The sequence below is a fragment of the Boleophthalmus pectinirostris genome, unplaced genomic scaffold (assembly GCF_026225935.1).
Source record: "Boleophthalmus pectinirostris isolate CB_2022bp ecotype Guang Dong unplaced genomic scaffold, ASM2622593v1 HiC_scaffold_4, whole genome shotgun sequence".
Classification (NCBI taxonomy): Eukaryota; Metazoa; Chordata; class Actinopteri; order Gobiiformes; family Gobiidae; genus Boleophthalmus; species Boleophthalmus pectinirostris.
In genome coordinates, this window is record NW_026571353.1 from 1,689,088 (window position 1) to 1,702,825 (window position 13,738).

The window sequence follows — 13,738 nt, forward strand, 5'->3', positions numbered from 1 at the left end:
TAGTGTCCGATAATCATCAAAAATACTGTGACTTTTCAGCCCAGTTCAAAAATGTAGTGGAGTACAAAGTACAGATACCTGCTTTCAAATGTTGTGAAGTAACAGTAGCTTAAGTAAAGTACAGATACCAAAAATGTGTACTTAAATGCAGCACATGACTACTTTTACTTTGTTGCGTAGAACAGAACAGATGTATTTCTGAGTGTACCTTCCCTGCTGCGTTGGGGTTGGCTCCTCGCTCCAGCAGCAGCTCAGCCACGTCCACCTTTCCGTATTTGGACGCCACGTGGAGAGGAGTGAAGCCTTTCTGTACGACACCACAAACCCAGACCTCCAGTCAGTCCCTGCACACCTCCCCTTCCCTCCCTCTTTCCCTCCCCCTCTTCCTCCCCGGGGCAGTACCTTGGTCATCTTGGTCTGCTGCGCGTCCGTGTCAAGCAGGATGCGGACAGTGTGCACGTGGCCCTCCCTGGAGGCGATGTGCAGGGGCGTGTGTCCGGCCGTGGTGCTGGAGTTGGGGTTGGCCTTTTGGTCCAGGAGCAGCTTGACCAGCTCTTTGTGGCCCATGCGAGCGGCGCAGTGCAGCGGTGTCTGGTCGTCCTGCAGAAGAGGGGACAAGGTATAGTCATGGAACAGTTTTGGTCGATATAATATTGTAAACTACACAAAAACATCTAAAAAATGAGTCATGGAAGAAGATTAAATTAAACATAAATCCTAATTTATACAGTGTTCTAATGAAAGGCAAACTCAAATGAACAGGAGGGATGAGCAGAGACAACATCAGAGCTCCCAGTTAAACAGTTTCAAAGAGTCTCATCCCAGAACATAAACACAATAAATATAGTAACTGTATTAATTAAGAACTACAGTCATTGTTGGGAAGGTGACTTTTAAAATGTATTCCCCTACAGATTACAGATTACATATCCCAAAATGTAGTTTGTAACGTAATCCATTAAATTACTTAAAGTGAGTAATGTAATCTGAATACTTTTGGATTACTTGATATTGTCATGTTTTTGACAACTACATGAATGTATCAACCACATCCTGAAAATTCTTATTTGTTCTCTTCAAAGTGGCTGAGCCCAAGTCTTCATGAACAGGTAATTGTTTGCTGTAGAGTAACAAAGACTAGGATCTTAAAAGAAGATGCTTTGTTTTATCTGCTAAACGAAAATAAAAAGCCCAGACTTTACTTTAACAGATTAAAAATATTATTGATATAGAAATGATTTCGATAAGAGATCAATGCTGCTTGAAATTATGTCCACCTACTGTTATTTGTCATATTATTTAGTCCTGGTTTTAGTTCTTATTTTAGACCTGGTTTAGTCCTGGTTTAGTCCTGGTTTTAGTCCTGGTTTAGACCAGGTTTAGTCCTGGTTTTAGTCCTGGTTTTAGTCCTGGTTTAGTCCTAGTTTAGTCCTGGTTTTAGTCCTGGTTTAGTCCTAGTTTAGTCCTGGTTTTAGTCCTGGTTTAGTCCTAGTTTAGTCCTGGTTTTAGTCCTGGTTTAGCCCAAAATGTGAAAACAGGAAAATACCACCATATAATCCATTTATTTTAACAAAGTAACTGTAATCCAATTACCACTCACTGAAACAGTAACTATAACTGAATACAGTTACTCATAATTTGTACTCTGATTATGTAATGCCGGTACATGTAATCTGTTACTCCCCAACACTGACTACAGTTGATGACATGTACTCATTTCAAGCCAGACTTTTTTCACTACCAGCTTTTGCCGCCTGCAGCATATTGGGTCTACTGTAAAAAAAAAAACAACAAAAAAAACTAAACTCCAGGGAAAATGAAATATGCATGAAAGGTGCTGTACCTGACAGACAGATGACAGATCAGTACTGCTGGCTTCTGCATTATATTCTGCAAAAAATGACTGTTCTAGAATAGTAATTCGTGTTGTGTTACCTTGGCTTTGGCGTCCACTGGTGCACCATTTTGGAGCAGAAACTCAGCCACCTCGATGTGCCCCGCCCTGGACGCCATGTGCAGAGGAGTCTCCACTTTCTGCACACATCACACGTGTTACTAGAGCATGTGCATATGTGTACAGTCCAGTCCTTTCAGAGCTCAAGCTGCTGTCCAGTCCAGTCAGATCATGTCTGCAGTAATGGAGAAGGACACTTTTAAGGTACTTGGTGTGTGTGTGTGTGTGTGTGTGCACTGTTGGGCAAGTTACTTTAAAACTGTAATGTGTTATTTATGACTTCTTCCTGTCATTTCAAAGTCATTTGTTACATTTTAAATGCAGCAATATTGTAATGTAAGACATTACATGACTATTGCAGCACATTTAAGTTACTCTCACTAAAATAACTGTGAAGATGCTGAACTTTTGCGCCGTATATGGACTGAACCAGGACTAAACCAGATCTAAACCAGCACTAAACTTGGTCTAAACCAGGACTGAACCGAGGACTAAACCAGAACTAAACTATGACTAAACCAGTGCTGAAACAGGACTAATCTTGGACTAGAACTTGGAATCTAGGACCGCCCCTGAGAGAACCCCGAAATTTCATGAAACAGGATGTCTGCAAGGCTCGATCGGGTGTTAGCTGCGGTGAGTACTGTGGAGCGTGGAGTTCTGCGCCAGTTCTTTCGCTCGCGGTTACCTGACAGTCTACACGGTCGCATCTCCGAAGTTTCATTGCTGTTGATGTCGCTGTAATTTTAGTGTCTTACATGGTATTTTCAGGTAAATGCTCAAATGTTGAACCTGATCACTTCTATTGGGATGTCACTTTATTTTTTGTCTCCCGATCCAATTTTTAAATATTTGCAATTCCCAGTACCATTCTTTAATGTCTTACAGAGCTGCTGCTTCAGAAAACTATTGACAGAGACATTAGGTCCAAAGTTTGGTTTTCACACTTACTAGACTTACTAGACTTGATTAGATTTCATAACTCATTCTATTACTTTATTTTAAGATAAACGTGTATTAAATATTTGGCCGTGAGAATGTTGTGATTTCAACTAAAACCCAGCAAATAATAACAGAGCCAGTGTGGGCAACCCGGCTGAGGAGCTGTTGATGTTTTCGTGCGTGGTGGAGAACCTTCTGCACTGGACTGGACTGTTGTTGAAAGCAGCGTGAGTCTGGAGATGCTGACAGACACTGACCACGTTGGAGGCGCTGGGCGAGGCTCCTTTCTGCAGCAGGATCTTGACGATGTTCAGGTGGCCCATGAAGGAGGCCACGTGGAGAGGGGTCAGGCCAGACTGAGGGCAACACAGGGGGCTCAGGTCAGTCAGGATGTGTGCGCTGACAGTGAGTATGTGTGCGGATGTGTGCGTGGGCTTTTATCACAGTGTCTATTATCACAATCTCTATACACTCACGTTATGGGGACCTGCATCACTTATGTGGACAAAACTCAGGTCCGCATGACGTGAATCCTTATGTCATTAAGAGAATCATTATGAGATCGACAACATGAGTTAAAGCTCTGGGTTCAAATTAGACCTGTCACAGTAATTACTCCATTCACTCATCATCCAATAAATCATAACTTTAACCTTTTTTGGGGGGCAAGTGGAGAAAGTTTGTAGTACCAAGATTTGAGAGGTGAAGGGCGAACACGTAACTTTTGTGATTAGATTTTGTGCAAAGGGTTGATAAGGATTGTTCTGCTTTAGAATTATTGTGTCAAGCGGCATAGTTTTAAAAGTTTGACTACTCTCATTTATCAAAATACTTTTCTCTCGCATTATATCACTTAAAGATGTGTTATTGTGACACGCCTATTTGAAACAGGTTAGGGTTTAGGCTAGACAAGTAGTGACTATTTATAAAGTTCCTGGACATGAATGAAAGTCAACTTAATGTCCCCAAAAACCAACAGGAGTGTGCCCTGACCTCAGTGACGGCCTCCAGCGACGCAGACTGTTTGAGCAGCAGGTCCATCACTCTCAGGTGGTTCTTCTTACAGGCGATGTGCAGCGGAGTGAAGCCATTCTGAGGAGAACCAGGAAATGGACTCAGGTAAGACCAAAGACAAGACCAAAGAGAAGATCACAAGAACGTTAAACCATACTTTACAGCATTCTACGAGGAACAGGTTTATTGTTTAATGTCCTGACAACATAAGAGTCCAGTTTGTGGAGGTGCACACCTGCTCACAGTCTGGCCGCAGGTTTTTCAGTGAAATAAATTTAACCAAAAAGAAAGAAAGAGGAAAAATGATGCTCCTAAAAGATGCTCAGATGCTCTTTTTGGACGTTGTTTTCATTATCTTAGCACGGGGACGATCAAACATGACCATTAATTTGAAACCGTATCCACCATTTGTCTTGACAATGACTATTTATTTCAAATATTCAAATATTTTCCAGTATGTACGTTTTAGTGAAATTCAGAAACGATAATGCTAAAAACTGCACTGAGAGACATGGTGATGATCGATATGGGCCCTTTAATGATCGTGTCTCTGACCAGTGCTGCGAGCCGTACCAGTGCGCGTGAGTTGGGTTTGGCTCCCTTGTCCAGCAGGGCCTTGGCCATGCGGTGGTGGCCACAGTGCGCGGCCACGTGCAGAGGGGTCAGGTGGTCCAGAGTGATGTCATCGATCTCTGCGTTGTACTGCAGCAGCTGCTTCACACAGTCCACGTGGTCCCCCTGCGCCGCCATGTGGATGGGAGACAGGCCGTTCTGCGGAGAGACGTACAAGGCAGTTTACGCAAGGTTCATTTTGTACACTCAGTTTTTGTCAATGTCATATTTTGGCTGACTAATGTGAAATAAATAATCATTATGATGAAAGCTATGATTAAAATCACTAGGGCTGTGATCAAACTAAAGAAATTATTGGTTGCGCGCAAAAAAGGGGCATAGCAAAAACTCTATGATAGAGAGAACTATTTTCTTTATTCAGTATTTTTCCATGTAAGTCCAGTAAGAGCATCTTCTCATTTGCAGCTGACGACCTGACCAAAAGACTTTATTTATTACTTATGTTGAAAATCCCCTTCCCTTCACTCTGCTTCCATTCTGGGCCCTCCCATTCTCCTGCCTTGGTTCATCCTTTGAGCTGCCTTACTTCTCCCCAAGCCTGTAATTACAGCCCAAACACTGTTCCTCCTCTTTACGCTGTGCTGGATGTGGCCGAGTGTCTAATCATCCAAATAGATTAGTTTGTAAATGAATGAGTTAATCTAAATTATTTTACTACATCCGTCCTTCCTATTCTCCAGTTTATTTCTGAAACAAAGAGTCGTATCATATCGGCCGACACCGATACTGGAACTAATTTATTGCCCGTCCCTGCTCTGAAAACATGAAAAGCGAAACCACGGTACACTTTTAACCCGAGCCCACGTCAAGCCTCTGCTCCTGAGTCTGACCTTGGTCTTGGCCTGGATGGGAGCTCCATGGTCCAGGAGGATCTCGATGATGCGCACGTGACCGTTCCTGGCGGCGCAGTGCAGAGGAGTCAGCTCGTCCTGGACACATACATGTCACACACGTGTTACACACATGTTACACACACATGACTGAAGCTCAGACAGACTCTGCTCTGGGCTGTGGACAGGAGTTCACCTTGGTCTTAGCGTCGATCTGTGCTCCTCGGTCCAGCAGCAGACGCACCATGATGACGTTGCCTCTTCTGGACGCGATGTGCAGAGGTGTGATGCCGTTCTGCAGACACACAAGTCACTCACACTAACAGCAAGTACAGGGGGAAGCTGGCTATGTGACCTGATGTGTGTTACCAGGTCTGTGTGCACTGGTCATATGGGGCAGAGCGAGGTACCTCTGGTCAGGTGGGGGAGTGTGTGAAACCTCTGGTCAGATGGGGGAGTGTGTGAAACCTCTGGTCAGATGGGGGAGTGTGTGGTACCTCTGGTCAGGTGGGGGAGTGTGTGGTACCTCTGGTCAGATGGAGGAGTGTGTGATATCTCTGGTCAGATGGGGGAGTGTGTGGTACCTCTGGTCAGATGGGGAGTGTGTGGTCTGGTGTGGTGGTACCCTCTGGTCAGGTGGGGGAGTGTGTGGTACCTCTGGTCAGATGGGGGAGTGTGTGGTACCTCTGGTCAGATGGGGGAGTGTGTGGTACCTCTGGTCAGATGGGGGAGTGTGTGGTACTCTGGTCAGGTGGGGGAGGTGTGTATCTCTGGTCAGGTGGGGGAGTGTGTGGTATCTCTGGTCAGATGGGGAGTGTGTGGTACCTCTGGTCAGATGGGGGAGTGTGTGGTACCTCTGGTCAGATGGGGGAGTGTGTGATATCTCTGGTCAGATGGGGGAGTGTGTGGTACCTCTGGTCAGATGGGGGAGTGTGTGATATCTCTGGTCAGATGGGGGAGTGTGTGAAACCTCTGGTCAGATGGGGGAGTGTGTGGTACCTCTGGTCAGGTGGGGGAGTGTGTGGTACCTCTGGTCAGGTGGGGGAGTGTGTGGTACCTCTGGTCAGGTGGGGGAGTGTGTGGTACCTCTGGTCAGATGGGGGAGTGTGTGGTACCTCTGGTCAGATGGGGGAGTGTGTGGTACCTCTGGTCAGGTGGGGAGTGTGTGTATCTCTGGTCAGGTGGGGAGTGTGTGTACCTCTGGTCAGATGGGGAGTGTGTGGTACCTCTGGTCAGATGGGGGAGTGTGTGGTACCTCTGGTCAGATGGGGGAGTGTGGATATCTCTGGTCAGATGGGGGAGTGTGTGGTACCTCTGGTCAGATGGGGGAGTGTGTGATATCTCTGGTCAGATGGGGGAGTGTGTGACCTCTGGTCAGATGGGGGAGTGTGTGGTACCTCTGGTCAGATGGGGGAGTGTGTGATATCTCTGGTCAGATGGGGGAGTGTGTGGTACCTCTGGTCAGATGGGGGAGTGTGTGGTACCTCTGGTCAGATGGGGGAGTGTGTCGTGTACCTTTGGGGTGAAGTTGACGTTAGCTCCTCTGTTGAGCAGCAGCTGGGCCACGTTCAGGTTCTCGTAGTGAGCAGCAATGTGCAGAGGAGTGAAGCCCGTCTGCAACACACAAGTCACTCAGGTCAAGGGAAATGGATGAATTAAGTAAAAACAAAGTCTGTATTTCTGATCAAATAGGCCTGAATACAGCCAGCGGTGTTGCCACATCTGTTTTGGTTTGTTTGGGCTCCTTTGTTTCCGCTCCAAACCCAATGCTTGCCTTGTAATTGATCTAAACCACTGGTGGCTTGAGCCTCAGAATTCAACCTAAATCTGCAGGTTTTGTGTTAAACATGTGTGAATGAAACAAAACACAACTCCAGAAACAACATTAGAACAAACATCAGAAAATAGCCTAATACAAGCCCTTGTAGCCTTTCTACAAGAACACTGTTGCTCTTGAAAACTCAAAAAACCCGCTGTGGTACCTTGCTCAGGACGTCCGGGTTGGGGTCGTTCTGTAGCAGGACAGCGGCGGTGCGCGTGTCATCGTTGCGTGCGGCGATGTGCAGAGCGGGCAGTCGCACTTTGCCTTTGGTGCCGTAGTTTATGAGGAGAGCCACCACGTTCTCATGGCCCTGCTGCAGCGCCACAGCCAGAGGAGTGAAGCCATCCTGGGGCACAGCACACACAGTCAGCACACACACACACGCACACACAGGAGGGCTCTGGACACGCTCGGGAATGACTACTACTCTACTGGCCTCTACTCTGCTGGACACAGTAGCACACTATACTCTAATATGTTTTTTATGGCTTATTTCTTATAATGCAGAGCAACCCATGGCAGATAAGCTCTGCCATTATTCTTGGGACATTATTTTTGGGTTGATATACTTAAATTATATGATGTAAACTAACAAACTCACCCAGAGCCCTTTTATTAACCACAAACCTTTAAGAGAATAGTGCGGTCACATTGTGTGCAGTTATCTCTTCGTATAAAAGTGTTTGTGCGTACTGTGTGTACCAAAAGCAAATCGACCTAAACAAAATATTGGCCTGTGCAGGAGATTTAAAGTGATACACTAAAAAGCCCCAATATCGGCGCGATATATCAGTCTATCTCTACTTTTAACATACATCAAAAAACATTCAACTGCAATAACTATTTGTGTCAGGAAACTCTTTGTGTACTTTGTGCTGCCGTTGCAGTAGTGGAAACTTTACTTAAATCAAAGTACAGATACAGGGGCAAATAAGTATCACATGGGGAAAAATAGCTCAAGTAAAAGTACTGTAGTGAACATCTACTTATAGGTTAAAAAGTAGTTTAAAAGTACTTCATACAGATTTTGAAAACTTTAGCAGAAACAACTGAATGATTGTATATTTCTACATGTGTATATATGTATATGTGTATGTATATGTATATGTATATTTGTATGTGTATGTATATGTGTATGTATATATGTGTATATGTATATGTTACACGTATACGTTTTAGAGATGGGACAAGATCTTGTGCCACAAGATCTCATGAGACAAAATTGCCACAAGACTGTACGCACAAGAGAAGTTTCTGTGTTTACATTTGAAGTGGACAAAAAAATAAAATAAAATAAAATAAAATAAACGGTTAAGGGCTGGTGAGTTCCATTTCTTGATGCTGCAGATACAATGACAACAAAATATTGAATTAACTAAATAAAAACATTGTTATAATTATAAACAGGACTGCCAATTTATTTATTTTAAATGATGTCAGAATCTTATCTCTCTGACCTAATTTCAAATCTCATCTGTTCTTGTGGAAATTGTGTCTAACACCAGCCCTAACACGTTTGCATATTCTGTTTGCTCAAAGTCAGGACATTTACTCTATAAACTATTTACTCCTAATAACGCCTCAGCCGTTTCAAAAGCTCTCACACCATAAAGAAAAACCTTTGTAGTAGAAAGTATATTTACAAGAACATTTATGCCTTTACAGGTTACTAGCTGATGACTGAAAAACACTAGCGTGGATGGGCCATAGACATGGAGGTACCTCAGTTGGAATGCTCTGATTGGCTCCGTTCTCCAGCAGAAACTTCACCACCTCCAGATGGTTCTCCTGAGCGGCCATGTAGAGAGGCGTAAAGCCCTTCTGTTTGCGGACACAGCGGCAGACAGGCAGACAGCGCCCCCAGCAGGTGAGAGCGCAGAGGGCACGGCACACAAGCACAGAGAAAAGAGGATGCACAGCGATGGGACACAGTACACACACACTGATGTAGAGGAGGACTAGAGGAGGACTAGAGGGGGCTAGAGGAGGACTATAGGGGGCGTGTGGGGTCAAACCTGGGACTGGGCATTGACGTTGGCGCCGTAGTTGACCAGCTCAGTCACCACCTGCTCCTGTCCTGCCAGAGCCGCTATGTGCAGGGCTGTGTTCCCCTTCTGTGGGCACAACACACACACAGCTCAGAGGAGGGATGTGCGACTGTTCTTACTTTTATTTTGTTTTCAGTATAATATAATAACATAAACTTATTTCTTTACTTCAGTCTGCCTCAAATCAAGTTGAGACGACCATCTAAGCCTAATTACCAGACTGGTAGGAACACAACAGTTGCATAGTTGCTGTAACAAGATGCAAAATAGTGTAATCTGATGAAGTGTCTTGTACAAGGACACAACAACAGTGAGAACTGGCCACCCTTTGGTGGACAAACAGCTGACTGACTGTACCACTGTAGCAATGGGGTGTATAATAAGTGTTAAACGGGCACTATGCACATGTTCTGATTTGTGACAGTACAGCGTTAAACCATCGAGGAAAACATCTGACATCAAAAGGCCAAGTCACATGTCAGATCTGTGGAGAGATGACCCTGCTCACACTAAGAATGCATCGTTTATGTGTGTGTGTGTGGCCCATATGTCCTTCAGCAGTGCTTATAAATTTCTGAAAATCTACCTTGATATCAGATATTGAGTGTGTACTGTTGAGAATCTAAGTCTGAATCAATGTCCAAGGTTCATTCTGACCTGTTCTTAATGGCAAAGGAGAAATGCAATCAGTCAAATGGACAAACATTTATTTTGAGATTGAAAATGTTTTGCAGCTCATCCAAGCTGCTTCTTCAGTTCTGGTCAGATGCTGGTGAACATTCCACACTGTCTGCAGGGAGCAGCTAACTACACTGAACTATTCTGAAACTAACTCAACGTACATATTTCAATTGTTGTACTGTATTTACCATCAATCTGTGGCCCTCCACTTCATCATGTTTTGATATACTGCCCATGAAGAAAGGCCTACGTCATCAGAGGTATAATACTCCCTACAACAGAAGCATAGCCAGACTGGACTGCTGTAGCCTGAGTCATGATGTGTTGAGGGTTCATGTCCCTGGTGCTGGGTCCTGTACTACTGTAATCATATTTCTCCAGCCTCTTGCCTCTTCTCCATGTCTCAATCTGCTCCAGTTGATTCTACAACTCTGCTGCTCTGCGTAATGTGTTTGTGTTTGTGTAATGTATGTGTTTACATTATTGTCTGTGGGACATTACTGTCTCACCTTGGTGGTGGTCTCCAGGGTGATCCCATTGTGCAGCAGCTCCAGCACCATCTTCACGTGACCTTCTTTGGAGGCCAGGTGCAGCCCGTTCAGCCCATTCTGAGGAGAGCACACACAGCTAAAGACAGAAAGTAACGAACCACCTCCTGTACAAACCTGACGGAGGGTGATATGGCATTTTCACAATCTGAGCACAATGTTTCTCAGTATCTTTTTTAGAGTCTTTAAGAGGTAACTAAAACTGTCTTCTGTTTCTGAAAGTTCACTCTTCACTGTGACTGGTTAAATCCACCTGTCACTCAGAGCAGGACAGAGGACGACCAATAGAGTTAGTGGATGGTGGTAAGTGTCTGTCACGATATGGTGGTTTTACCAAAATAAGATGAGATCAGGTTTGGATTTTAACCTCCATATCGCCGTGCCCTACACAGTCACAGTGATGAGGAGGAGCGCACATGCCGTCAGGACATCACATGTTACAGAGGGTCCATACTTACAGAGCCACAGAGCATGCACATGTAGGGGGGGCGGGGATGGGGGCGCCGCTGGTCTCTGGTCCCGGAAGAATATGAGGCGTGTGGGATAGGTCCGACCTCACACAGCCCTCTACAGCCCACAGGACATGTGAGGTTGGACCTTTACCACATCTGTGACATGATTCCTCTGAGCGGAGAGACCACAGCGCGCCATCACTGCTCTCTGTGAGGAGGGGGTGGGGTGTGGGAGGAGGGGGCGGGGTATGAGGTGAGGGAAAGGGAAAGGTGAGGAGCGGGCGGGGCCAGTCAGAGGAGATGGGAGGTTTAGAAGGGAGGGCGGGGCTTACATGAGGTAGAAAGAGGGGCATGTGAGGAGTGGGTGGGGTTTGTGAGGAGAGGGTGGGGCTTATATGAGGCAGAGGGAGGGGCTTGTGAGGAGAGGGCGGGGTTAGAGAAGGGGACATGCTGGAAAACAAGCCACTGGAATCACAGTAAGAACACAGGTGCAGAACACATGCAGTTTTCACACTGAAAAAAACCTGAGGGTGTCATGTATGTCAATATGAACTGCTGTTTTGGGGCAACAATTACTGGGGTAAATCATACATGAAAAGTATGTGGGGATGGTAGTTAGGTAAGGGTCGCTATGGCGTTTTTTAATTTGAGGTTTTAATATATTTCAGCACATGGAGCGGCATTCAGCTGCACAGGATAAGAAACAGTGTAGGAAATGTACTCACTCATTTTAGATCCACTATTACTACACATGATGGTTCCTCCACTGCGGATTAGTTTATGTCGTTTCATAATTTAGGTCTGCTGGGTTAAAGTGAGTAAAAACTAGCAGAGTATGTTTCTTTACCCTGCTATCTATCTAATCCAGGGGTCTCCAATTTTTTTCCTCTGGTGAGTTACCTTTACAAAATGAAAATGCCACAAAGCTACTCATTTTCACGGTCACAAAAAACTGAGTAAATATAAGAACCACGGCCTTAGATAAGGCACAGGTCGATGCCGATAAAACATAAACCATTATCTATAGTAGTGTACAGAGTTAGACATCAAAATTCAGTTCTGTTGGAAGTATCTGGGTCTGCACATCACTGACAGACTAACTTGGTCCACTATTGCAGCTAGTATTGTAAAGAAGGCCAACCGGCATCTGCATTTTTTGAGGAGACTCAAGGCTGCTGGATTAGGCCTCGCTGCTCTCAGCTCTTTTTCTAGATGTGAGGTGAAGGTGTTGACCAAGTCCATCACAGTGTGGTACGGCCACTGCTCAGCCCAGGACAGGAAAGCTCTACAGCATGTGGTCAGAGAGGAGGAGAAGATCACTGTATGTGACTTTACACCCATCAGTGACATTTATGAGGAGCGTTGCAGAAGACGGGCCTCCAGGATCATGGGGGACCCCTCGCACCCCTCGTGTGTCCCTCTGCTCTCTGGGAGGAAACTGAGGAGCATTAAAGCCAGAACATCTCGGCTGAAGTTCAGCTTCTTTCCTGAGGCTGTCAGACTCAGTGCACACTGACTTCCTGCCCGGGCTGCCTCTCTATCTTGCCATGTTTTACTTGTACTTGTCTATTGGAACTGCTAAATGTTGTTGTTTTTGATGTATTTACTTTTTAATATTGTTTATTTATTATTGTTTTGATCTCTCTCTGGATCACTGGGCCTCAGGGAGCACATTTCGTTCTGTCATGTGTTTCTCTCACATGCTTGAATGACAAATAAAGAACTTTAACCGCATAAAATAATACATGCATAATGGCAATAGGCATTTAATTAATCATATTTGACTTATTCAGCACAATACATGTACAGTAATTCAGAAATCCCTTGGCGAGTTACTTGGAAGGGGGAGGAGAGTTGGAGACCCCTGATCTAATCATTTTAGGTTCCTAATCTCTGGTGTATCACTATGGTCTGTGGATAAAACATGTCACAAGATGATGAGGCGGAGTTCAGAGTAGAGCTGCTGCTCCTGCACACTCTCCTGAATCCCTGTGAAGGAGTTTGAGTGAGTGTAGCATGAACAACTCTCCCTCCTGTTTTATCATATGGACTTTTGTCAAGTTCAAGCCCTGCCAAACTGCACCACAACACTGTCCTCTGTTTCAGCGCCAAAAACATGCACAACACACTACATGCAAACATCTATTTCCACAGGATATGATGCCACATACTTGATGATGTCATTTCCTGCTCTCACCTGATTGGCTGTGTTTATGTCGATGCCATTCTTGATGTGATCCAGAGCCTTCTCCAGGTTTCCCGAACGCGCCGCTCGGAGAAAACTGTTCCCAGCATCTGCCTGTGGGAGTGAGGACAGAGGACAGAGGGATAGAGGACAGGGGACAAGGTACAGAGGGACAGGGGGCAGGGGACAGAGGACACATACAGGGGCAGGGAGGGACAAACAGTGCAGTTAGAAATGGGAACACTATATGAATTTGAAAAGCGAGAGTAGTCTGTCCAGTTTCAAATTTGGAGCTCTGATTTGACCAAGAAGTCCAAAAGTCTGGGTCTTGGACTTTTGACCCGGCAAGTGGGATAATGAGACCAGAAGGGTACAGTGAATACAACGCCAGTTTATATAACTAACAATTTTCAACAATACGCAACAAAGATTAACCCAGAAACATTCAAGTACTGTGTGAAAAAGCATGTCCCTACAAGACTTCCGTAGATGTCCTGTGATCAGCGTAAAAAAGGTAGACAAACGTTAAGCTACGACAAGTCTGTAAGCAAATGACCAATATGAGGACACAACAACACACACAAACTTTGCAATGAAGAAAAGTGTTATTTCTCAGTGAGTTATTGTTC

General features: G+C 45.0%; 1 protein-coding gene across 1 annotated transcript in view; it reads right to left on the reverse strand.

The window, feature by feature from the left end:
• ank1a (ankyrin 1, erythrocytic a) overlaps nucleotides 1–13,738 on the reverse strand; it is a 161,190-nt gene that overhangs the window by 41,696 nt on the left and 105,756 nt on the right. The window contains exons 2-15 of the mRNA XM_055162095.1: nucleotides 13,122–13,223; nucleotides 10,434–10,532; nucleotides 9,211–9,309; nucleotides 8,918–9,016; nucleotides 7,356–7,541; nucleotides 6,889–6,987; nucleotides 5,570–5,668; nucleotides 5,374–5,472; nucleotides 4,484–4,681; nucleotides 3,890–3,988; nucleotides 3,154–3,252; nucleotides 1,936–2,034; nucleotides 403–600; nucleotides 209–307 (exon numbers count right to left, since the gene is read on the reverse strand). Of these exons, the coding sequence (XP_055018070.1) occupies nucleotides 209–307; nucleotides 403–600; nucleotides 1,936–2,034; nucleotides 3,154–3,252; nucleotides 3,890–3,988; nucleotides 4,484–4,681; nucleotides 5,374–5,472; nucleotides 5,570–5,668; nucleotides 6,889–6,987; nucleotides 7,356–7,541; nucleotides 8,918–9,016; nucleotides 9,211–9,309; nucleotides 10,434–10,532; nucleotides 13,122–13,223 (1,674 nt within the window). The remainder of the gene's footprint in view (nucleotides 1–208; nucleotides 308–402; nucleotides 601–1,935; nucleotides 2,035–3,153; nucleotides 3,253–3,889; nucleotides 3,989–4,483; nucleotides 4,682–5,373; nucleotides 5,473–5,569; nucleotides 5,669–6,888; nucleotides 6,988–7,355; nucleotides 7,542–8,917; nucleotides 9,017–9,210; nucleotides 9,310–10,433; nucleotides 10,533–13,121; nucleotides 13,224–13,738) is intronic.